Genomic DNA, 26,070 nt, shown 5'->3' with positions numbered 1-26,070 from the left:
GTACCTTTATAACTTTTTTTTATTCAATGGCAGAAACGTGCTTCCATACTATAAGCTTTTTTACGTAGCACATACATTTAAAATTTTAATTATACTATGTTTATATGTAACATAATAATTGGTTTAAATGATTACATTTGACCACATTCATTTCTCCTGCATGTGTATCTAATAGCTGGACGTGCTGTTTGGAAACCTCCTGGAGATGCTGGAGTTTCAGGTGGAGTTTCTGAAGACTCTGGAAGACGGAACCCGGCTGGTGCCAGACCTGGAGAAACTGGAGCGAGTGGAAGAGTTCAAGGTCTGTCCCTCTGATCACATTTAACATCGTATCTAAGTGTCATAGTATAGTAAGTGTCTGGTCTGCTCATTTAAATAACAAATGTTATTATGCTACCAAGTTTGGGGGCATACCATGTTTTTATTTGTGTTTGGGATGTGTGTGATGATAATAACGTGTTTTTGGACACTACAGTTGTGGCGCATCACTCAGAGGCAAGATTTATCAAACACAAACCATAATACCAGATGTATTTCTCTCATAATCCCTCTCATCTTACAGAAAATCCTCTTTTCTCTGGGTGGCTCGTTCCTGTATTATGCCGACCGCTTCAAGATCTACAGCGCTTTCTGTGCCAGCCACACCAAAGTGCCCAAAGTGCTTGCCAAAGGTGCGTAAATATCTGTGAATTGAGTCCTGCATCTTGGGGGTCTGTAAATCTCATGTGAGTGACTCTCCGGTGTGTAATACAATCCTGCCGCTGCGTGTGGGCTATTTTTATTATTTAATGTCGATTCTGCAGATTTGTTACAGGATAGGTTACCTAACAGTGTTTTCCAGTAAGTCGAAGAACTTAATGTACTTAAAAACATTTTGCGCTGTATTGTGAAAAGCACAACAAATGCTACCCCTCTTCAAATCTTTCTATCACTATCAGTTCTGTGACAGCATTATCACATCTTCCTGTGTTTGTGTCCTCTCCAGCAAAAACAGACGTGGCCTTCAAGGCGTTTCTGGACGAGCGTAACCCTAAACAGCAGCATTCATCCACGCTAGAGTCGTATCTGATCAAACCCATCCAGAGAGTGCTGAAGTATCCTCTGCTCCTGAGAGAGCTGCACTCGCTCACAGACCCCGACAGCGAGGAGCACTACCATCTCAACGGTGACAGACTATGAGCATGCAGTTTTTTGTTTTTTTTTAAGAAGTCTCTTCTGCTCACCAAGGCTGCATTTCATTGATTTTAAATGCAATAAATACATAAATATTGTGAAGTATTATTACAGTTTAAGATTGTTTTCTTTTGTAATATATTTAAAAAAGGTATTTATTCTTGTGATGCAAAGATGAATTTTCACATGATCCTACAGAAATCATTCTAATATGCTGATCTATTGCTTGAGAAACATTTCTGATTATTATCAATATTAAAAACAGTTGTGCTGCTTCGCTTTTTTGTGGAAACCATGATAAACCATGATTTTTATGCAGGATTCGTTGAGGAGTAGAAATGTCAAAAGAACAGAATTTATTTAAAATAGAAACTTTTGTAATATTATAAATGTCTTTACTGTCAACAGTTTAATGCGTCTTTGCTGGATGTATTAATTTGAAGTGTTCATTTCTTTTTAAAAAGTGTAGTTTATTGTCCAAGACGTTATAACTGAAGTTACAACTGTTTGCTGAACGATAAACGCTCATGTTTCAACCAACTTTCTGAATTCACTGCTATATAATTGACACATATATGTGACCCTGGACCACAAAACCTGTCTTAAATGACACATTTTCTAAATAAATCATCTTCCTATTGATGTATGGTTTGTTATGATCAGACAGTATTTGGCCGAGATACAACTATTTGAAAATCTGGAATCTGAGGGAGCAACAAATCTAAATACTGAGAGAATCCCCTTTGAAGTTGTGCAAATGAATTCTTAGCCATGCATATTACTAATCAAAAATGAAGTTTTGATATATTTACAGTAGGAAATTTACGAAATATCTTCATGGAACATGATCTTTACTTAATTTCCTAATGATTTTTGACATAAAAGAAAAATCTATCGTTTTGACCCATACAGTGTTTTTGCTAAAAATATACCCCACTGACTTAAGACCGGTTTTGTGCTCCAGGGTCACATATATATAACTAATATATCATTTCTTTTCTCTACTGTTTTGCAGTTGCAATGAAAGCCATGAACACAGTGGCCAGTCACATCAACGAGATGCAGAAGATCCACGAGGAGTTTGGAGCCGTCTTTGACCTCCTCATCTCTGAACAGACTGGAGACAAGAAAGAGGTTCGTCATCAGCTCGTTCCAGTCAACTAATTTCACTCAACAAGCAATGGTTTACTGTTTGCATCAATCCTAATTTAGTATTTAATTAACCAGTATTAACTATGCAACTACGATTTTAAGGGAAGTCGTGGCCTAATGGTTAGAGAGTCGGACTCCCAATCGAAAGGTTGTGAGTTCGAGTCCCGGGCCGGCAGGAATTGTGGGTGGGGGGAGTGCATGTACAGTTCTCTCTCCACCCTCAATACCACGACTTAGGTGCCCTTGAGCAAGGCATCGAACCCCCAACTGCTCCCCGGGTGCTGCAGCATAAATGGCTGCCCACTGCTCCGGGTGTGTGCTCACAGTGTGTGTGTGTGTGTGTGTTCACTGCTCTGTGTGTGTGCATTTCGGATGGGTTAAATGCAGAGCACAAATTCTGAGTATGGGTCACCATACTTGGCTGAATGTCACTTCACTTCACATATAAAACGAAATATTATTGTATCGTTCTCACGTTGTCTCAGTTCACTCTTTGTTTGTGGTTGCATGTGAGTGCAGCTTGGGATAATACAGAACTTGGGTTCCCTAGATTTTCAACCACATTTCATGCTCTGCAGCTGATAAAAACTTACAACTGTCAGATCAGGTTTCCTTCTTTATTCCAGTATTTACGGTCATCTGCATGCATATTTAAATCTTATTAGCTTATTATGTGAAAACAGTCAAACTTTGTTGCATAATGTGGCTGTGGCTCTAAATGATGCAGTCTGACAGATGAGATCCCTTCTGGATTGCAGATTACGAGCTGTGTGTGTGTGTGTGTGTGTGTGTGTGTGTGTGTGTTGTGCGAGCTCTAACAGTGGCGTCTGCTATGATTACAGGTTGCTGACTTGTCTATGGGTGATTTACTCCTCCACACCAGCGTGACATGGATCAACCCGTCCTCCTCACTGGGAAAGTGCAAGAAAGAGCCACAGCTAGCCACATTCGGTGCGTTCTGTTCCCATACAACCTCAATTCATAGAAAGATCGATAGCTGATAGATTTTAAGTCATTTTATGAAGTGAACTGAAGAGTAATGTTATGTTTCTCCTCCAGTGTTCAAAACCGCTGTAGTGTTCATCTGTAAGGATTACTCCAAGCAGAAGAAGAAAATGGTTAGTGTTGAGATCTTCACTATCAGAGCAGTTGAATATTTCGGCTGTCCAAATACTCCCTTCTCTCTCGTCCTCTCTATCCTCAGGCTTACAGAAGTATTCAGCAGTTATATGGGTGTTGTTTTCATGCTCTTGTTTGGTGCAGCACAGTGTTCATACCCTGATTCACATCAGAATGATGAATGAGTGACATTATTCACATGCATCTGTCTGTGTCTCTCAGAGTGGTTCTCATAGAGCATCTGTCTCAGGTGAGGAGAAAGATCCCTTCCGTTTCCGCCACATGATCCCCACTGATGCACTTCAGGTGCGCACACTGTCCAGTACAGGTAAGCTCACCTGTGACCCCGCCAAAACACACACACAAAACAAACCAGTGCATGAAGAAGTCAGACCCTATAGAGGTAAACAGAGAGCTGATCATCGTGTGTGTGGTTTCAGATGGAGAGAGCGCAGCAGTGTGTGAGATCATCCATGTGAAGTCTGAATCAGAGGGAAGACCAGAGAGAGTGTTTCAGCTCTGCTGCAGGTCAGTGTCTCCTGCACTAGAACAATCTGCATAAATACACACATGCATATGTATATGTGTGTATTATGCATTTTAAAACTAATGTAAAAAGATATATATATTTATAATAAAATTAAAAGATGTTACAAATAATTTTGAAGTATGTTAAAACATTATAGAAACAATATATATTAACATTTATTTCAAAAATATAAATATTTAGCATATATTAAAAAAATGCAAAATATTACATATAAAAATATATTTTATAAACTAGATATAAAGTCAACTGTCACCATCTGGTGGAGAAACCTTGTACTGCCTTTCTGCACATCTGTGTCAAAACTGTTTTTGTGCAGTGCTGCATTTGTTGTTGCATTGTTACTGTTATGTGAACTACAAATACAAACCAAAAGTTCAAAGTCAACATGAATATTAAACTGATACCACTGTGCAAAAATGTGTCTGCAGCTCTCCAGAGAGTAAGAAAGACTTCTTGAAGACGGTTCACTCCATCTTGAGAGATAAACAGCGCCGTCAGCTGTTGAAGACGGAAAGTCTTCCTCTCAGTCAACAGTACGTTCCCTTCGGAGGAAAACGCCTGTGTGCCCTGAAAGGAGCCCGACCGGCCATGAACAGAGCAGGTACACACACAAAGAAATGAATACTTCTATTGAACAAGGATGCATTAAATTGATCAAAAGTGAGAGTGAAGACATTTATTATGTCTCCTCAGCATCTGCCCCGACTCGTACTCTGGGCCGCAGGAAACTGGTGCGCAACCGCTTCACCATCGACACAGACATTGTTTTCGACACCGAGCCCGACAGCGACTCGCCAGACTCCCAGCATGCTCAGCAGCAGGGCGTCGTTCCGGCGGGTGACACCGACCGCTGGGTGGAGGAACAGTTCGATCTTCAGTGCTACGAGGAGCAGGACGTGAAGGAAACGGACATCCTGAGCGACGACGACGAGTTCTGCCAGTCCGGTCTGAGCCCGTCCACCGAGCCGGACCTGGAGGGAGCGCTCTCCGCCCTCTTGCTGGAGGGAGACACGGCTGAGGAGGAAGAAGAGGAGGAAGAGAAGAGCAAGAAGGACTACAAATCCCAGCATGCCAAGCTGTCTCATTTAGGGAAGCAGTGTGCTATGTCAGTCGCCAGTGTGGATGAGCAGGTGCCCGATGAGGACATCTGGGTGCGACGGGACGGCAGCACGGAGAACGAGACACAGGACGAAACCCAGAGCTGAAACACATCAGGAGACGACCTCAATTAAAGGAATAGTTTACCCAAAAACAAAAATTTGCTGAAAGTTTACTCATCCTCAGGCATTCCAAGATGTAGATGAGTTTGTTTCTGCATCAGATTTGGAGAAATGTAGTATTGCATCAGTTTCTCAGCAACAGCTGCTCTGCAGTGAATGGGTGCCGTCAGAATGAGAGTCCAAACAGCTGATAAAAAGATCACAATAATCCACGGCACTCCAGTCCATCAGTTAACATCTGGAGAAGACAAAAGATGCATGTTTGTTAGAAACAAATCCAACTTCAAACCATTGCTTCCAGCAACACTATGATAATATAATCCATAATATTTTTTATTATGGATTTGTAAAGTTAAAACGCTTTAATTATGGATTTGTTTCTTACAAACACGCAGCTTTTGTATTCTTCAGATGTTAACTGATGGACTGGAGTGCTGTGTATTATTGTGCTGTTTTTATCAGCTGTTCGGACTCTCATTCTGACGGCACCCATTCACTGCAGAGCATCCGTTGCTGAGAAACTGATGCAATGCTACATTTCTTCAAATCTGATGAAGAAACAAACTCATCCTAATCTTGGATGACCTGACAATGAGTAAATGTTCAGCCAATTTTCGTTGTAGGGGGACTGTTCCTTTTAAAGCTCGTCGGTCAAATACATCAGCCGTTGCATGAAGACAGTTTCTCCACGCTAATATTCCCGAATGTTAGACATTCCTTTCCAAGCAGCTGTAAGATATGACGCTTTAAACACTTTAGATGAGCTCTACATGTGCGCTGTGGCCAATCAGAAACCGCAGGAAACGTGGTACAATCAAATAGAATTAGAATTGCACATCCACCGTTGGACCGCCAACGTCTGCCAAACATTATCTATGATATATACATTTCCAAAATAAGGGCTGTGATTTATTTATTATGTCCTTCAGATGTAAGAAGAACGTCAGCCTGATTAAATATCTCACTTTTTAATTTGTTCGCCATTGTCTCATATTTGTACAGAGAAGCTGTAATCGACGTTTTTCCTTTGGGTTGTAAATATTTGTTTATTTCTTTGTGATTTATATGAAATGTACATACTGCGCACTATTCTGACCTGAAATCTACATGTAATTTGAAATATTCATCCAGTAATTGTGTGGAATATTGATTTACTGTAGATGTGCATATCTCAGGTCAAAATAATGCTGAATGAATTTTGTGATTCCTTTCAGACTGGAGAATAATTTTTTTTTTTTTACAGCTCATTCTAGGTCAATTTGTCCTGTTTTACTTGAATTTTGTTGATAAATGCAATATGATTTTTAGCGGATGGACTGTTCTGTTCTTGTTTAAATGGCTTGTTGTGGTTCAGCTCTACATTAAGGACACAACGACCCTCGTTTTGATGCTCACACTCACGATTCACACTCGACGATCCGAACCTTAATGCATACTAAATGCATACAGTGTAAGGGGTTTTTGTTTTGTTTTTTGTTTTTAGTTCAATTTGGGTTCATGTTTTAAAATTCCCAAATTTGCTGAATGCAATCAAGAGAAGCCACTGGAAAAATATTTTAGATGATTCTGAATTCTAATTGAAAACGTTCCCATTGAGCTATAGAGACTGCATTTTTATTTTGTATATAGAGCTGTGGATTGATATTATATCAAATAAACTGGTTTCGTACGTATCAAACGCCTGTGATTCGTGGATGCTTCTGCATTTCCAGTATGTCTTTACACACGTACAGCCGTGTTAATAAGAAGCCCTTCATGTGTTAAAGTCACTGACGGTGGAGTTGCTGACAGATGGAGGTGCCAGGATGGCTTCGGGCTGAATGTTCGAGCCGAAACTCTGGAGTCAAGAGTGAAACACAAGACGAGTGAAGCAATCAATCTCTGAGCGCTCAGATGTTTCTGAGATATAGGAGCTGATAGAGCTCCTGTCTGCAGGCCAGACTGATATCATCAGACCACACACACACACACCAGCGAGATCATTTACAGAAATGAATTCATGAATCTTTTAAGCTATTGATTTTTAATTGAGGGAGAAAACGGGTTTTCTTCTTCATGAGGCATTCAGAACAGTCAACTATATAATGAAGGCAGATTTAAACCTTTACAACAGTGATTTTTATGTCATGTCAAAGCAAACTCGGTCACTGTTTGCTCTTGTGCATGTTTGATAATCTTAATATTAACATTTAAGCATACTATTTTAAGAAAAAAATTGTTTTCATGAATTTTCATAATTGTTATACAGTTGAAAGTGTATTTCTTATATTACGTTATATATTTATAAATGTAGAATTATAACATTAGATGGTATAATATAATTATAACATTGTTTATATATTTTGTATTTTTTAACAGTGAAATCTGCCTCCCAGTGGACGAAGTTGGTCCCAAAATATTTTTTGCGGTGTTCTTAGTGCACACATTAAGTATGAATTTAAATAATGAAGGAAATCTTTGATATTGTAAAAAATAATAATAATAATTAAAATGCATATTTTTGTTCTTACAGCAGAATATGTGGAAAATCGACTCAAGAAGAAGCTTTATTTCCGTGAGTTCATTAATTGTGTTCCTTATCTTTCAGTGTTAAAATTAAGATGTTTTTGTCTTTGTTTGCAAATTTTAAGGACTCGAGGAGTTTTCTGATGAGAGAAAAAAAGGCAAGTTTATCAAACTAAACTAAATCAACATTAAGGCTAAATATTAACCAAAATTGCACCGTTTCTAAAAATATTGTAGTTCTGCCATAGAGGTGGTAGTAATACGATGTAGTGAATGATTATAATAATAATTTACCATGTATTACGTGAAAAGCGTGATTAATTACGTCTAACGTTTTGTCGTCGTAAATGCAAAATAATTAAATACCTTTATTTATTTTTTTCAATGAACGTTTTGAAATGTGTAGTTTTGATGTTTAAGGTGCAGTTTTACACAGATGCACTAGATGGCGCACAAACATTCTGTGTAAATATGTAAATCTGAGACTGTTTCCATCTACTTCAAATCAAAACACTTGTTTTTTTCCTACTAAAATCTACCTAAATGATGTATATATGTATTTTTCTGGTCATGTATTGAGGCAAGAAGTGAAACATTTGTACTGTCATGTTAAAGGAAAGTAAAAGGTGAAGTAAAGTGCTGTCTCGTAGGAAAAGTCTAATATTTATGGACAGAATTCATTGATATAAATATATAAAAAAGTTGTTAAATGTCACTCCTGTTGTCTGAGGCTGGACGTGAGTTGATATGAAACTCGGTCTCTGCGGTCCGACCTGTCAGACAGGTTTGAACGTTTCTGTTGACTTTTCAATAACCCTAAAAAAGCTTCATAGCTCACTGTGTTTTACATGAACATTAGTGACATATTAGCTCAGGCGAGACATGTGCTCTCTGTGAGAACATACTCCGCATGATCTGACGTTCAGCCAGGATCTTCATCTCAATCCTCCAGGCCAAGGAGTCAAAATGCAACATAATTCGAAATTCAATACATTCAAAAATAAAATGCCAGATCATAGTTATAAAAACCAATTCTATTCTTTAGTAGCTGTTGTTTGTAAAACTCACATATGTCATTTCCCCTCTTTAACACGCTTATATATATATAGTTTTGTTTCTGAAATGGGATTACGCAGTACATGCACAACAGTGACACAGCATCAGCTGTCAGTGAAACAGAACATGTCACAAAAGCATTCTGTTCCTCATATTTTCACTTTTATGGCTTAATGCATGGCTTATTTGACGTGTTGAAACGGTTTCGAGGGAAAAAAAACCTCTAGTCATCCTATATAAAGTTCTGATTAGTTCTGAAGTAATTTTACTAAATAATTTCATATTAAAACCTAATTATTTAATGTTTAAAAATATTTTTACTCACAATTTTCTATCTGATCAAATATTTTAGATCTTGGCATAACTAGAAAAATATATATATTTAGGAAACACTTAAATATTTTCATCAGGTGAACATTTGAAACCTTCATGTATAATGCATTATAAAGGTATTCATAATATACATCATAATGCATTATATCTTTTCATAAATTAGTATAACCAATGTTAAAATGCATTATAATATTGCCTTGTTCCATCTAAAGTCAGTTGTTTGTTAGGTGTTTTAATGAAATATACACTTTCTAAAGTTGTATAAGTGGATAGATAAATACTGTAATGTATTATAAATGTGGTTAAATTATTAAGGAGATCATACAGTGCATTATAAGGCATGATTAATGCATTAAAGTTGGTTTTGTCAAGTGAAGTGTTACCGGTGATTTTTACAAATTTCCCAGGTCTAGAAATCACACTTTTAAAATTCCCTCATACATCCATCCAAATTTAAAAAAAAAACCTTAAAATCGAACCCCTTCCAAATGAAAAATGTTGAAAATATTGATCTTGTTTTATTTTATTTTAAATAATAAATTTTAATTATTTAAAATGATTTTAGTTTTTTAATCATTTAAAATATTGCTAATTATTTTATTTTCTGTTTAAAATAATTGTATTTTTTATTTTAAATTATTTTATGTTGAATTATTTAATAGTCACATTGCTGCCACTGCTTTAGCTCAAGTTGGGTGTCACTGGCTTGGAGCTGGTTGTGTTTTTAACCAGCGAGAGCAGTTACTGCTATATTATCAGATGCTTGAAGTCTTGGCTCTGCTTTAAACACAAAACTGTGAGAAACCAGTGTTACCACATAGCACTGATGGACTAAACCCCTCCTCTCTCATTCCTGTCTGATAACCCGTGCACATTTACACTGTTTCACTCCACTTCTGTTCTCGGCGGCTGCCGTCATGAGGGCTAAGCTGGAGATCCTGGCTCTGGTTCTGGGCACCATCGGTCTGGTGGGGACCATTGCGGTGACAGCCATGCCCATGTGGAAGGTGACGGCGTACATAGGGTCCAACATCATTGTGATGGAGACGCTGTGGGAGGGGTTATGGATGGCCTGTATACGCCAGGCGGACATCAGCATGCAATGCAAAGTCTACGACTCGCTGCTCATCCTGCCGGCGGACATCCAGGCGGCCCGCGGGCTCATGTGCGCCTCCATCACTCTCGCCGTCCTGGCCGTCCTGGTGTCCGTCTGTGGGATGAGGGGCACAAACTGCTGCCATGATGACTCCAGGGTAAAGAACGTGGTCCTGCTGGTGGGTGGGTGTCTGTTCGTGGTCTCCAGCCTCACCACTCTTCTTCCCGTCAGCTGGTCGACTCACTCCATCGTCCGAGACTTTTACAACCCCGTGGTGTTAGAGTCGCTCAAGCGGGAGATCGGACAGGCGCTATATGTGGGCTTCGCCACGTTCATGTTCCTCCTGGTGGCAGGGGTGATACTGATGTGCCGCTACAGCAACCGTCAGAGGAAGGACGAGGAGGAGGACGAGCCATACATCCTGGTGGAGAGGGACAAGGCGGGAGTGAGCATGTTGAAACGGACGCCCTCTTCTGACTCGTACCGGAGGAGTCAATATGTCTGACAGACACAGCTCACTCACTCTAACTGCTTCTCTTTAGTTTTATTTCTTTGCAATTTCTTGGATCCCAAAATAATCTGTGTGTTGAATCCTAGTTATTTCGATTAAATGTTCCTCACTAACTAACTCAACACATTTAGTCTATTTAAAGAGTCTGATGATATGATTGTATATTATTTTTTCAAACATTCTGGGTTGCTGTTCTGTTCTTGTAAGGGGAAACTGAAATTTACTTGTGCATCCACAAACATATATAGCTATATACTGTACATTTTCAATTTTAAATGTTATATTCAAGATTAGTAAATGATTAATTAGATTAAACAAGCTGTTATTGTAATCTTTAAAATATATTAAAAAGTTAATTCAATTTGTATTTTTTTATTCACATATTGTATTTATTTACTTATAATTAAATGCATTAGTATTTAATATAATAGTAACTGATTTATTGTAGTTCTGTCCTTGTACGGAAAACTTATAAAACTATGCATACCTGAATTATTAAGTTATGAATTCAACTAAACAAACTGTCATGTTAATTTTTAAAAAGGCATTTTTTTACTATGATAAAATGTGTTATTACTTATATTTATAAATAAATAGTGTACTATTAAATATTATAGTAATTTATTGTAGTTCTTTGTTTGTAGGAAAATTACAACATTAACTTGTGCGTCTAGAAACATATGATTTAAATTTTTACTTTTTTGCTGTTTATGATAAAATATATTATGTACTGTATGTGGTAATACATTTTGCACTTTTAAAATTTATAGAAACTGTAATATTGCAGTTGTAATAATAAATGTTACAGTTGAAATTAAGTATAAAAAGATAATATAAAAATGTATATTGATGTTTAAGTTGTGTTTCTCAAAGAACACCGGTTTATATTTCCTAGAGGTTTGAAGCATAACTCTTTAAAATTCAGCATGCTACACCTTTTATTTTTAAAACAGCTGGACAAGAAAGCATGCCTAAAAATTCTGACATGCTGTCTGCATTTGCTGATTTTTATCTGACATACAAGCCAGACATTTTAGTAACACCCACATGCATTAATTTACTGTAAGTGATACTAAATGTAAACCTCATTCTACAGATGGAAAATATATATGTGTGTGTGTGTGTGTGTGTGTGTGTGTGTGTGTGTGTGTGCGCGTGCGTGCGTGTATGTGTGTGTGTCTGTGTGTGTGTGTGTGTGTGTGTGTGTCTGTGTGTGTGTCTGTGTGTGTGTGTGTGTGTGCTGTGTGTCTGTGTGTGTGTGTGTGTGTCTGTGTGTGTGTCTGTGTCTGTCTGTGTGCGTGTGTGTGTGTCTGTCTGTCTGTCTGTGTGTGCGCGTGTGTCTGTGTGTCTGTGTGTGCGTGCGTGTGTGTGTGTGTGTGTGTGTGTGTGTGTGCGTGCGTGCGTGTGTGTGTGTGCGTGTGTGTGTGTGTGTGTCTGTGTGTCTGTGCGTGCGTGCGTGTGCGTGTGTGTGTGTGAGTGTGTGTGTGTGCTGTGATACCTGTAACACACCTGACTTCTCACTGATATAAAGCAGCTGAAGGAAACAGCAGTAGATCAGGGACTTCATGGGGAATTCAAGTTTCCTCAAGGAACGTCTTGAGACAAAAAAACAAAAAAAACGAGTTTCATTCGACAGTAACAAAAGAAAAGGAAAATCTGAAATATGGTCTATATTTAACATCTTGATTGTTTCTACTAGACATCAATGAAGTCCAATAGGAAGCAAATAGACTCTTGCTTTTGTTTCAGAAAATATCCAAACAACATCTCAAACTTTGCTTGGATTTGCCAAGATATGTGATCATGTGAGATCTCAATATGAACTCAAACATTTATCACAAAATTGTTCCAAAAGATGAAGCATTAAATTATCTGAGCTGCTATTCACAGTCATTTTATATGTGACGTATTGTTTAATTTGTATATAATGTTTAATTTTACGGAATTAAAAAAAAAACGTGACACAAAGCTAAACTTATATGAAATATTATTCAGATATCATATATTAATGAGCAGTAAAATGTTATGAAATTTTTCACTTTCTATATATTCTATACACATACACCGTGCTGGGACCTTTTTAGTTTTATTGGGTTGGGTAAGTATGTATATTTATTTAATTTATATTTACATGTGTGTGTAGTTAATAAAGGCAACAACAAAAATAATAATAATAAAATTTGATATGATTATTTTATATTAAATAGTAGCAATGTAGTGTATTTTTATAACTTGAGCAATAAAAATGTGTACTTCAAAACTATTATATATTTTAACTAACTTTAATTTTTGTGTGTGTGTGTTTTGCAGTGTCCAGTGCTTTTTTAGTTTGATTAGGTAAGTTGGCAAATATTTTATTTTTGTATAATTTAATTTTATATATTTATAATTATTATTCGAGCAATACATTTGTACAGAAGCATGTTGTGAAATTTCACAAAGTCATATTTGTGACTAACTTTTTAGTTTGATTAAGTATACATTAAGTATACATTTTTATTTATGTTTATATCTTATAACTTTTATATTATTATTGTTGTTGTATTTTGGTTCTGACCTTGAAAAAGACCTTTAAAGCTACTTCATGCTTCCATTCTGTTCTGAAGAAGAATATATTTATATTTGTAAGCCATCTAATGGTAGAGTTGGATAATGGCAGCCGTTTGTTTGAACATTTCAAGCATCTCCATTTTCCTTTGTGCTGTTTATCAGATTCTCCAGGAGCAGGTGAACCAGTCTGTTCACATAACATCATTAACATTTTTTCTTGTCTGTAAATACTTGTCATCTGGATCTTCCGGTCCCATTTGAGAAACACCAGAGTGAAGGAGAGCAGCGTTACATCCGCGTCTGATCCTTTGTTGTTTTGTCCTTGCACTCGACCATCATGTCTTACACGGCCGGGTCTTACACGGCCAAACCGTACGCGGATAAGTCCTACGCGGACAAATCCTACATGGGCAGCGTGTACACAGGATATCCAGATGAGAAATCTGTGAAAGACATGTACGAAGAGCAGCTGAAGCACGAGAAGAGAAAGAGACGGGAATCTATGTGCTGCGAGGTGGTTGCTCTGGTCATTGGCTTCGTCGGATTGATCGGGGTCGCATCCGTCACAGGCCTCCCGATGTGGAAGGTCACGGCCTTCATCCAGGAGAACATCATCGTGATGGAGACGCGCTGGGAGGGACTGTGGATGAACTGCTACCGGCAAGCCAACATCCGAATGCAATGCAAAGTCTACGATTCTCTGCTGTTCCTCCCGGCCGACCTCCAGGCTGCCAGGGGTCTCATGTGCGCCTCCGTCGCTTTGAGTGCCTTCGCTTGCATTGTGTCGTCCGTAGGCATGCGCTGCACCCGTCTGGTAGACTCCCGTCCCAAAACCAAGCACATTGTTTTGGTGAGCGGAGGGTGTTTGTTTTTGGCTGGCTGCTTGACCACCATCATTCCCGTGTCGTGGACGGCTCACATGATCATCCAGGACTTCTACAACCCGTTGTTAATCGACGCCCAACGGAGAGAGCTCGGGGAGGCCTTGTACATCGGATGGGTCACTTCGGCTTTGCTCTTTACCGCTGGGGTGATCCTGCTTTGTCGACATGCACCACGCACCCAGGACAAAGAAGACTTGGCTCCGGTTCTGTATCGGGCCGGATCGGCTCCGTATAACTACTCCTACAGACCTGGATATGGATACCAGCCTGCGTACGGATACCAGCCTGCAAACTATCAGCCAAACTATTCTTCTGTCCCGTCGGTTTATAACCCTCCCAGATACTGAGACACACTGTGAGTGCTGTGCTTTTCCACTTTTATAGAGACTCAAATAAAAAAAAATGAGTTGGGAGCGAACTGCATCAAGATTCAGAGGAAAGCGGGACTGACGGATCCTCAGTTGATTATATTTAAACTGTCAATGTGAATATTAGTTTTATATTATGTTCGTATATATTATAAAACACTGTTTGTAATTTGCACAGATATAATATGCAATATACTGAAATTTAAAAACAGCAACACATTACAACACAGCATTTGACTGTGGATCCGTGACTTAATGTTGACTCTGTGATATGATTGTGTTTGTTTTTCAAATTTTTCCATTTTTAAAGCACTGTTTTGACTTTATTGTATTAAATAAATGTGTAAAAAGAACTGTGGATGTACTAGTTCCTGGTGTGTAGTCTTAAGATAGTCCCTTCCTAGAATCTACAATAATATTTTGTTGTTTTTTGGTCCAGTGATTGCGACACTGGTCGAACCAGTTGAGTGGTGTTCCAGTGTGTGTTAAAACGTCACACCCCTGGCCCTAATGCAAATTTACCAGCAGACGTGAGCAACACTGACTGTGTGTTTGAGACCAAAGGAGACGTGTACATGTGATCTAAGATAATGTAAGATGTAATGAAATAAAAAACGTAACGAAATAAACGATCCAAATTCTAATTTCATCATGAAAACTAACTATATACTAGAAGTTTATGGTCACAGTTGCTATCAGCCATCTTATAGAGAACAGTCAATTGATGTTCTACACTGTCTGAGCAGTGCTTAGTATAAAAGTTGCTAGGGTGTTGCTATTTAATTTCTAAGATGTTCTGAGTGGTTTTTATGATGTTGCTATGTGCTTGATGCTCTGCATAGGAACTGAATAGCAAGATGCTAAAAACTCAACATTCTAAAATCCTATCAGAACCCTTTAGCAGCTGCAGAGCAACACCCTAGCAACCACATAGTAACATTCTAAAAAAAAAAAAAAAGTTAGAATTTCTTATCAGCTGCATAGCAACCATACAGCAACATTCTACAAACCACTCACAACCCCTTAGCAACCATACAGCAACATGCTAAAAATCCCTCAGCATTAAATGGAACTACAAAAATGCTTTACTGTGCAAAGGTTACTAGGGTGATGCTATGCATCTGATAAGGGGTTCTAAATGTTTTTTGTTTTTTTTAAGAAGTTATTGTGCAGTTGCTTATGTTCTGAGTGGTACCGTTGCTACAGTATGTGGTTGCGTTCTGGGATTCCCATGGAAAACCACATAGCTACTGTACATGCAAACAACCACTCAAATGGAATTGTAAAAATAACAAAATCTCTAGCGGTGCAGAAATGACACGCTTTACCTTTAACTAAAGGTAAAACATCAACGTTAAGCCATCAGCTGACTTTACAGAAGTTCTTCTGAACATATCAGACAACAGTTTAATGAGCCACAACCCCAGTGGTGTTAAACATTGACAGCAGTCCAGAGTTGTTGTGTGTCTGTGTGTATCAGTAACCCCTTCAGCTGCATTTCCTAACTTAACAGGATCCCTGACAGAAATCGAAGCCTGCTGAGCAAACATCAACACAGCTACGAGCTCCTCCTCTAGTGACACAAAACCAGACACAAAGCCTCGCCGGGGGGGTTGATTTCATAGCACCCAGCCCTGGCATTCCCTCCCTCTCCAGAGCGAGAGGGCGGAGCCTGGGAACAGGTGTACACCTATCAGCTCCAATTCCAGCGGGATGCAAAACCTCACATTAAAAACCAGTCCTCACTCTTCAGGCTCCTGGAATCATGGCGAACGGCGCGCTGGAGATCGTGGGAATGTGTGTGAGCCTGATCGGGTTTGTCGGGGTGGCGGCCAGCACTGGGATGCCGATGTGGCGTGTGACGGCATTCATCGGGGAGAACATCATTGTGATGGAGACCCGGTACGAGGGCTTGTGGATGAACTGCTACCGGCAGGCCAGCATTCGGATGCAGTGTAAGGTGTACGACTCCTTGCTGGCACTGTCCCCTGACCTCCAGGCTGCTCGGGGGCTCATGTGCTGCTCCGTGGGATTGACTGGGCTGGGTTTACTAATTGCCATCGCTGGGATGCAGTGCACGGCATGCATCCAAGGAAACGACCGGGCCAAGCGGATGGTTCTGATCATATCTGGATGCATGATCCTAGCAGGCTGCTTCTGCTGCCTCATCCCTGTCTCCTGGACCGGACATGTCATCATCCAGGACTTCTATAACCCTTTGCTCATTGATGCCCAGCGTAGAGAACTCGGGGAAGCGTTGTACATCGGTTGGGTGTCTTCTGCTTTCTTATTCGCTGGCGGGTGCATATTCACCTGCTGTAGTGGCTCCCTGGACAATGGCCCGGATCCCAGGTACAAGTACACCAGGAACACACCCATGGCTTATCAGCCACAGCCCATGACCTATCACCCCCAGCCCTACTCGGTGTACAGCCACCCATCCGGGCCACCGTCATTCATAGAGCAGTCATACCAGCCATCCAGACAGCAGTCATTCATTCAGCCGTCCAGACAGCAGTCATTCGTGCAGCCGTCCCGATATCCATCCGCCCGCAGCGCCGTCGATTATCTCTGAAATCCAGCTGGATGTTTCACTGGCCTGTGTATTAGTGTTTGTGTGTTAGAGAGAGATGGAAAGAACAGACTTCTAACCAAAAGGTTTAAAAAATATATATTAGAAAAAATTTAAATTTAAAAATTTTTTAAAATTTAAATTAGACCTAAAAAAGTAGTAATTTTTATTTTTAAATATCTAAATAGGAGAAGATAACCGATGGTAAAGAACTGACTTTTAATCAAAGCTTTAAAAAAAAAAAAAAAAAAAAAAAACAAGGGGAAAAGACTATTTATAAACATATCCTATTTTTATCGCCTTTTCATTCTTGGGAATGTTTTTGACAGAATTTTTATACCATTTGCACTAAGAGCAGATGAGAAATAGAAAGGACAGACCTCTAACCAGAGGTTTGACAAAAAGAAAATTTTTTAAATGTAACAATTCTTTTTCATAAGTCTTTCATTTTTCAATGTAATTATTGTTTATACTTTGTTTTATTATTTTTTAAAATATTTCTTTTAAGTAGAATATGAGCAGGTATATATATATATATATATATATATATATTTGTTTTAAATTGCTACATTTAAACAGTTTTAAAAATAGCAGCTAGTTATGCATTTCATTTTTTTTTCCCCAGTTCATTCTTTGAAGTATTTTGACAACATTTAAATGTTGTTTCTACTTTGGCTTTATAAATATCTAAGTAGCGGATATGAGATGGAAAGGACAGACTTCTATCCAAAGAAAAAACTACATTGAAAAAACTGTAACATTTAAACAGTTTTAAATGCAACAAAGTAAGTCGTACATTTCATTTTTCCCCATTACGTTTTTTTTAGTTTTTTTTTTTTATATATACACATTTAAATGCCATTTCTACTTTAATTTTGTTTTTTTAATATGTAAGTAAGAGAACCTTGTGTTAAAGATATTTTTGCTGTTTTATATGATTCATTTGTAAATACAGTTCATACCTCAGAACGTTATAAAGGATGCTACTTTACTAGCATTTTGTATTACTTGGAAGCTGTCTAAAATAGAAACTTGGTAAAAGTTATAATATTCAGATTTAATGTTTTTATTTAAATATCAATGATTTGAAATCAATAAACAAGTTAAATATCCTTAATGATAAGATATTTACTATTCCTTCTCATATCTTTCTGCATTTGCAGCTAGTTTTAAAAGATTGTGTTCTGGTTTCTGCTGTCTATTTGCACAGTAATAGTTCTCAGAAGAAATCTGTTCATCTAAATGCTTCAGAGAATGTGTTTTCTCAAAAAATCATGAGGTTTGAGTTCCAGGCAGGTGCTGAATTTGGTGGTTTAATGCATTTGAGATCTCTATGCCCTGTGGCTTCAGACAAACAGAAAGCCGCAGTGAAACGTAAGACACCTATTGTCTCGACACACCCAGAGAATGAGTCACACAGGAGCTGCCTGTTAGTATAATAGTGCTCCAACAGCACCAGGAAACAGATCGGAACTGACTGCTATTCTGCTGAAAACTGAACAAGCGGCTGTAAACTTTTAACTGCAAACTCTCAGACAGACTTTTACTGGGATCTATGTTATAATCTTTTTGGTTTTGTTTTTTGTCAGAAATATGACATACTGAATGTATAAAAATATTAGTAGAATAAAATATAATAGAAGATCAGGGATAAAAACAATAAAAATAATAATGTTTACATAAGTGTTTTTCTAACACAGCATTGGTGAACTTTGCTGTGAAGCATTTTAAGGAATCATAATCAAATGTTTTTTAGTATTGTTTATTGTAGTGTTTTAAAAACCTTATGTGCTTTTATCATTTTTTTAAAATTCTATTTAGCTTACATTTATTTTTATATCAGCTTTAACGTTAATACTTCAGCTTAAACTCATATTATTTCAGTACAGTTCAGTTATTTCGAATAACTTTGTTATTAGGTTTACATTTTATATTTATGTTTTATTTCAACTTTATTTCAATTAACAAAAAATATTTGTAATGGTTTTAGTTAATAATAACAAAGTTGTCACAGGCTTAAATGTAAACTTAATGTAGGCAGCAAGTTGTCTGATGAGATTCTTTGAAGAATGCAATCCCAGAATGCATTGTGCACATTGAAGAAAAATAATAAATGCATTTGCATTTGTTTTAATACAAAACAATATTGATAAAACATAGTTGAGTAATTAAAAATGTCATTTTTTAAGCAAATCAGAGTATATGCATGCTGTTTTTCTTAATGATTATTAGGGTCTTTATTAGGTGCGGAGTGTTGTAAATCACTCACTTATGTGGTTCAATTTCATTGAGGATGCTTATTTTTATAAGTTAGCTGTCTAAGTTGATAGTAAACAAGACAGCTCACCAGGGTTTAGAACAGAGGTGACATGCACAGTGGTGGCCTCTGTTCAAGTTGCCAATGCAAAATACAATCTATGGTCATCACCAGGCTGAAGTGACCCAAACTATATATCTGAAGTCACTGGTACAGCATGTGCTTTGGATAAAATGTACAGTATGCATGATAAATGACCATAATGACAGTAAAAACAGAAAAAGCTTTTAGCAGCAACCAAATATAGTTAACAAAACTGTAGATTGCTGCATAGTCACTCTATTTTTAACCCTGTCGAAAAAACAGCATATGCTGGTTAGGTATGTTTTAAAGCTGGGATGCTGGTTTGAGCTGGTTTAAGATGGTCCTTTGCTGGTTTATACTGGTCCTTAGCTGGTCATGTGCTGGTCCTAAGCTGGTCGGACCAGTTTAAGACCAGCTTAAACCAGCAAAGGTCCCTCATCATCCTCAACTAATCAGAAGACAGCCATGTGACAGCTTTCCCATAACAAAGACAGTAAGTTTTTGTCATTATTTATAAGTTGTATAATCACATAAATCACACTCTCTCTACTCTGCTATGTGGACTGCCCTTAATCTACAGTAAGAACAACATTTACTACATTAACTCACCTGTGTTTTGCTAACAGACTCCAGACCTCTGGATTTGGACACTAAATTGCTGTCCAACAGGATTATCGGTGTTCAGAATGGAGTCATTCATTTGTTGAGGATAGTTTGCTGTCATCTGAGGAGATGTTCATCCAGGACATGTTCTCCACAAGAAAAAGCAACCTAGATAGGTTACAACAGAAATGAATAGAAGAATTAAAAATTTGTTTAAGAACAGAGTTGAGCATTTACATAATTTTAGTGCCTGTTTAAGGAATGCCAGTGGCTATTTGCACTAAGTGCAAATAGCAATTAGATACTATTTACATAAAGTGAAAATGGCATATATTCTTAGGGATGGATGATATTTACACTGTGCAAATACCCATAGAGACTATTTACACTGTGTAGAGAGCAATAGATTATATTTACACTATGTTAAAATTGCAGGATTTTCAACTTATTGCAAATGGGGGCAATAATCTGCACCTCAGTATTATAGTACATTATAAAACAGTATGCAGTAATAATGTATTGAGTGTAAATTCTAATTTTAATTCAAATTATTAAATGAATACCACCTTGACTGAGACAATAAAGCCCTCCCTACACCTATCCTAACCTTACCCTGATACTTTATTTTCATCTTTTGTGAATATTGCCTTTTTTGGTTGCCTTTATTTGCCTTTTGTGATTATTGCCTATATTGAAAATAAATGCCTTAATGATGTGATTTGAAAAGGGAGAAAAATAAGTTTGGTAAAAGGCAGTTTCGAAACCGGGTCTTTTCATTCAAAAGTAGCACTTACACAATTAACAACAGTAATATTTTGGAATACTATTCCAATAGAAAATAACCATAATTTTAATTTATTGCTGTGATCAAAGAGGAATTTCAGAGTCACGAGATCCTTCAGAAATCATTCTCATATCATGATTTGCTGCTCAATAAATATTTCTGATTAATATCAGTGTTAACAACAGTTGTGCTGCTTCATACATTTTTAAAGTTATTAGTTTTTACTGTAACTTTTGATCAATTTAATGCATCCATGCTAAATAAAATGAATAAATGTGTTCACAGTCGGTTTGATTACCTGACAATAATTGCTTGATTTTTACTGTACATTACTGCCATATGGACATCAACTTGAGATAATCACCTCTGATAAGTAAATATAATATAACTAAATATAATGTAGAACCTTACATTTTCTGTAAAGCACTTTGCAACGGTTTTCATCATGAAAATAAACTTGAATTTAATCAAAATATTAATTTACTAAAAATCATTACGATATTAACAATATTTGCAATGCAATGGAATGTTTAGAAATAACAATAATAGATACTGTCTGGAACACTAAAGCAAATAGATACACAACCATGCATGTTAGAGCAAATCATTTGAGTCAGTTTGGGAGTTCGGAGCGGGATCGCGAATTATTTGAGTCAGTTTGGGGATCGCGAATCATTTGAGTCAGTTTGGGAGTTCGGAGCGGGATCGCGAATCATTTGAGTCAGTTTGGGGATCGCAAATCATTTGAGTCAGTTCGAGAGTTCGGAGCGGGTTCGCGAATCATTTGAGTCAGTTTGGTAGTTCGGAGCGGGATCGCGAATCATTTGAGTCAGTTTGGGGATCGCGAATCATTTGAGTCAGTTCGAGAGTTCGGAGCGGGTTTGCGAATCATTTGAGTCAGTTTGGGGATCGCGAATCATTTGAGTCAGTTCGAGAGTTCGGAGCGGGTTCGCGAATCATTTGAGTCAGTTCGGGAGTTCGGGGCGGGATCGCGAATCATTTGAGTCAGTATGGGGATCGCGAATCATTTGAGTCAGTTCGAGAGTTCGGAGCGGGTTCGCGAATCATTTGAGTCAGTTTGGGGATCGCGAATCATTTGAGTCAGTTCGAGAGTTCGGAGCGGGTTCGCGAATCATTTGAATCAGTTCGGGAGTTCGGAGCGGGATCGCAAATCATTTGAGTCAGTTTGGGGATAGCGAATCATTTGAGTCAGTTCGAGAGTTCGGAGCGGGTTCGCGAATCATTTGAGTCAGTTTGGGAGTTCGGAGCGATTTCGCGAATCATTTGAGTCAGTTCGGGAGTTCGGAGCGGGTTCGCGAATCATTTGAGTCAGTTTGGGGATCGCGAATCATTTGAGTCAGATCGGGAGTTCGGAGCGTGAATCATTTTAATCAGTTCGGGAGCTAGGAGCGGGATCGCGAATCATTTGAGTCAGTTTGGGGATCGCGAATCATTTGAGTCAGTTTGGGGATCGCGAATCATTTGAGTCAGTTTGGGAGTTCGGAGCGGGTTCGCGAATCATTTGAGTCAGTTCGGGAGTTCAAAGCACTAAAAAGTGAACGCATCTAGGCTAATGTAAAGTTACATGATGAAGTCATACTAGTGCGCATGGCGCGTGTGCATTTTGAGTGCATTCTTTCACTGCATTATTCGGTGTATTCAAATGGATTTATGAATGCATGTGAATGATCACAAAATTCAAGATATGGGGGTTAGAAAATGTATATATTTATATCATTTTATGTAGTTAATCAATATCACACGAAGAGTGCCATTTCAGTTTTTCTCCAAAAATCAGCATGTCATTATAGAACCTTTTTAGCATAAGAGGTTCTTTGGAGTTGAGTAAAGAACCCTATGGTTCTATATAGAACCTCAATGAACCACTTTTTTCTAAGAGTGTTGTCCAGTGTTGGGCAGTAACGGGTTATTAGTAACACATTACTGTAACGCAGTTACTTTTGACAGTAACTAATATATATTTAAAATTAAATCCCAGTACTTTTCAAGATTTAGACATCACATTGTTTATATGCTCCCTCATATCCAGGTTTTCCAGAATTTTTTTTTCATATGACTGTGAGGACCCTGGTTCTTAAACAAAAATGGCAGGTTAAAAAGAAAGCTGACTCTTTTTTTTAAGCTATTGTAGTTAGTTTTTAGACAATTTTGTCTTATTTTAAGCTATCTTGTGCGTTGCTTGGAAGTCCTTGTTAAATATTACACAAACGTTTTTAAAATTATTTTAAAAGAGAGACTAAGAGCAGGAATGCATATTATTCTTCAGTGCATGCAACATATAAATCACAAATACATTTTTATTAAAACCCCTTTACGTGCAAACATCGCAGACGGCCCCAGTTTATTATTGTTTCACTTTCACAGCACGTTAAACATCACTCTCTTACTTGATCTGGACAAACTGTGCATCAATTGAAAGTTCAAAGACTCTAGCTTCGATATTTGACCAATATTTTGATAAAACATTGTTGCAGTGACAGTTATTTAGTGATTTATGTCAGGAGTGCAAAATAATAAATCCATATTATGCCACATTTTGAATAGAAATTCACCACTCATTCATATTCAGTCACGTCAGCAGCGGTTTATTTGGGTTCACATAGACTCACTGAACAGCGTCAATAAGGATTTATAGACCAAAGATGCATATCTGTGGAGATATATGGATATATTTACTGATGTTTACTTCATATTTCTTCAGACAGAATCATCATTTCTATTCATTTTCCACTGATTTACGCGATCTGATGATAAACAGCCTCTCCCAGCGATCTCTGTGTGTGTGTGCAGAGCTGGGAGCTCGTGTGTGTGTGTCAGTCAGACTCCGATTGGTCCTTCTGGTTTTCAATCTTAGAGTGTCATAACCGGACACCGCCACATCGTGTCACATGCTTCCTGTAAACTTCCTGGTTCATATCGGATCACAAAAACTGAAACACCTTTTACAGTCTATGCTCTGTACACACGAAATATCCGAATAATAAACCCGCAATTACGATAGTAAAGCTTGGTATGAGATTTTCTTGAGATCTGGGGCGTTTTTTATAAAAAAAATCGAAAATGTACATCTGAAATGCTAACTTGTGCAGCGATGTAAAATGATATAAATAGCATATTTTTACAACAGTAAACGACCAAATTCACCCCTGATCGCTAAAGGAAGTTATTATAAACACTCGATTGGGGTTTAACGTGAGTTTTGAGTAAAAGTATACTAATAATTTCATAAATTGTCTGATGTAGCTTGATGCTAACGTTAGCGCTAATGCTACTAATAGCATGTGCATTTCTTCTTCATAATGCATTTTTGGCACAATAATTCACGTAAGGTTGTAAGAAAATGTTTTGTTGTATTTTTTTAGTAAGACTTTTGATAAATAAGGGCTAAATGCAAACAGAGACTGAAGTGAGATCGCTGCTTTGTGTCTTTGTAAAGCCTGAAAAACCACAATAAAGGTGGAATAAAAACAATAGAATAATGATAAAAGAATAATGCGGATAATGTGTCATACCTGGCGGAGGTGTGAAAGACTCGTTTGGTGAGAACAATAGAATAATGAATCGGGGAGTTGTCACAGACAAAAACACAGTCAGAGCACATATGAGTGTTTACATGTGAGATCTTACAGAGATGACAAGTGCCATAAATCAATCTGATTAGCCTTGACATGACATGGCCTTAGAAAATATTTCATAAAATTCACAGTTTTACAGATTCGATAATGAATTTTTTATGAGGTTTTGGAAGACTTGTGGCTTTAGCTACACTGTGTTTTCAAACTCATATCCTACATCAACAATTTTTTAAATACATTTAAAAAATATGTTTTTAATATTTTTATTTTTGTTTTTATGTTTGAGCTTATATATCTCTATTATCGTAACAGTCTGAGTGATTCTGATTACTGAACAGTAAACTTTGAAGTGTCAGCTTTGTGAACAAAGGTTGATTATGTATCTAGTCAGAAAGAATCATGAGCAGAAACCTTTTTATTTTGGGTATGTCATTTCTGTCTCCATGCCAAAAAAGGGGGGTGACTAGTAAGGGGTAAGTAGAAACTAGTAAGTAGAAACTTTGCTTTTCATAGGGCTTATAAAAGTGTGAAATGGAATTATATTTTTGCTTGTCTGCTGTTTTCAACGTCACATATGATAATAGGAGCTATTGAAGGATTTGTAACTATCATGGCGTCATTCTCTTGCAGCTCCAGATTCTCCAGTGTTTGTCCCATGAGCTAGAAAGGTGGGATATCCTGCACCTGTGGAGCAGCTGACCTTGAATATGAATGCTAATGGATAGAGACCTCCAGGTATAATTGTTAACGGATGCAGAGCTGGAAATGTGAACTCACTGCTGCAGATGTTATATGCCAACTGCATTCAGCCCCCATAAACAACCTTTGTTTCACATTGGGGCATGTGGACAGCAAACTCTGCATCAGCATACGGCACATCAGACTGGTTTTAGCCCTGTGGGAGGATATTTGCTGGCAGTTAAGAAGCAGTGTGTTATTCTCTAAATAAACAGCTGTGAGTTTGTCCTGGAGCTGAGAACATGACAATATTTGAAGAAATGTCACGTGAATCTCCCATCAGCAAACAGAGGACTAAATGATACTGCATCATTATAAAAAAAATGTATTGCCCTTACAAATGTGTAAATTATTAGATGCACTGTTTTCCAAGTATTTGCTGTTCTATCAAATGTGGCTTTGAGAGAGAAAATGAATTAAATAGGCCTAGAGAAGACCGGGGTTAGTTGTCACAAGGGTTATTTCAGGTTTCATTCCAAAGTTCAACGGTTAAACTGATTTTTGTGCATTTCGTTGTTTTTTAATTTTTCTTGCAAGGCATTTTCTTGCCCCGGCCTCCCTTTAGTCATCATGATGATTAACCAGTAGATGGCCTTACAAGTGTAGAATATGGGGATTTCAATTATTATAATTGTTTTTGACATTTTATAAATTGTAAGATGCATTGCATTAAAGATTTTTTTAAAGAATCTCACAACGACAACAAACATTTATTACAATTCATAGTCAAGCATGTTAGACACCATAGTGTAAAACAAGTTGTCAAATTCAATTCCTGGAGGTCCGGAGCCCTGCAGAGTTTAGATTCAACATGAATTTAACACTAATCAAGTCCTTTAGGCTCATATGAAAACTACATGTGTGTTGGAGCAGGGTTGAAACAAAACTCTGGGCTCAGGCCCTCCAGGAATTGAGTTGA

General features: G+C 37.7%; 4 protein-coding genes across 10 annotated transcripts in view; all 4 read left to right on the top strand.

Moving 5' to 3' along the window:
* The window catches only part of LOC132123418 (rho guanine nucleotide exchange factor TIAM1-like), an 83,434-nt gene extending 78,023 nt beyond the window's left edge, over nucleotides 1-5,411 (top strand). For 6 of the 7 annotated variants that reach the window (XM_059534009.1, XM_059534011.1, XM_059534012.1 and 3 more), the window contains 10 exons: nucleotides 176-301; nucleotides 563-671; nucleotides 986-1,165; nucleotides 2,189-2,307; nucleotides 3,168-3,276; nucleotides 3,385-3,443; nucleotides 3,667-3,772; nucleotides 3,885-3,972; nucleotides 4,423-4,595; nucleotides 4,688-5,410. In XM_059534009.1, coding sequence (XP_059389992.1) covers nucleotides 176-301; nucleotides 563-671; nucleotides 986-1,165; nucleotides 2,189-2,307; nucleotides 3,168-3,276; nucleotides 3,385-3,443; nucleotides 3,667-3,772; nucleotides 3,885-3,972; nucleotides 4,423-4,595; nucleotides 4,688-5,199 — 1,581 coding nt within the window. In that variant the 3' untranslated portion in view covers nucleotides 5,200-5,410. Of the gene's footprint in view, nucleotides 1-175; nucleotides 302-562; nucleotides 672-985; nucleotides 1,166-2,188; nucleotides 2,308-3,167; nucleotides 3,277-3,384; nucleotides 3,444-3,666; nucleotides 3,773-3,884; nucleotides 3,973-4,422; nucleotides 4,596-4,687 lie in introns of all 7 variants that reach the window. The other variant, XM_059534015.1, reaches the window with a different exon arrangement.
* A 4,509-nt stretch (nucleotides 5,412-9,920) lies between these two features.
* Nucleotides 9,921-11,219, top strand: LOC132123441 (claudin-8-like). The gene has a single exon (XM_059534054.1). It carries the CDS (start codon nucleotides 10,026-10,028, stop codon nucleotides 10,707-10,709), a length of 684 nt encoding a protein of 227 aa, XP_059390037.1. The 5' UTR covers nucleotides 9,921-10,025; the 3' UTR covers nucleotides 10,710-11,219.
* Nucleotides 11,220-13,528: 2,309 nt separating this feature from the next.
* On the top strand, nucleotides 13,529-14,637 carry LOC132123435 (claudin-8-like). The gene has a single exon (XM_059534046.1). It carries the CDS (start codon nucleotides 13,603-13,605, stop codon nucleotides 14,494-14,496), a length of 894 nt encoding a protein of 297 aa, XP_059390029.1. The 5' UTR covers nucleotides 13,529-13,602; the 3' UTR covers nucleotides 14,497-14,637.
* Nucleotides 14,638-15,675: 1,038 nt separating this feature from the next.
* LOC132123438 (claudin-8-like) lies at nucleotides 15,676-17,207 on the top strand. The gene has a single exon (XM_059534051.1). The coding sequence runs from the start codon at nucleotides 16,283-16,285 to the stop codon at nucleotides 17,090-17,092; it is 810 nt and encodes a 269-aa protein (XP_059390034.1). The 5' UTR covers nucleotides 15,676-16,282; the 3' UTR covers nucleotides 17,093-17,207.
* The last annotated feature ends 8,863 nt before the right edge of the window (nucleotides 17,208-26,070 follow it).

This window comes from Carassius carassius, chromosome 41, assembly GCF_963082965.1.
Source record: "Carassius carassius chromosome 41, fCarCar2.1, whole genome shotgun sequence".
Lineage (NCBI taxonomy): Eukaryota > Metazoa > Chordata > Actinopteri > Cypriniformes > Cyprinidae > Carassius > Carassius carassius.
This window is presented reverse-complemented; position numbering and strand designations above follow the sequence as displayed.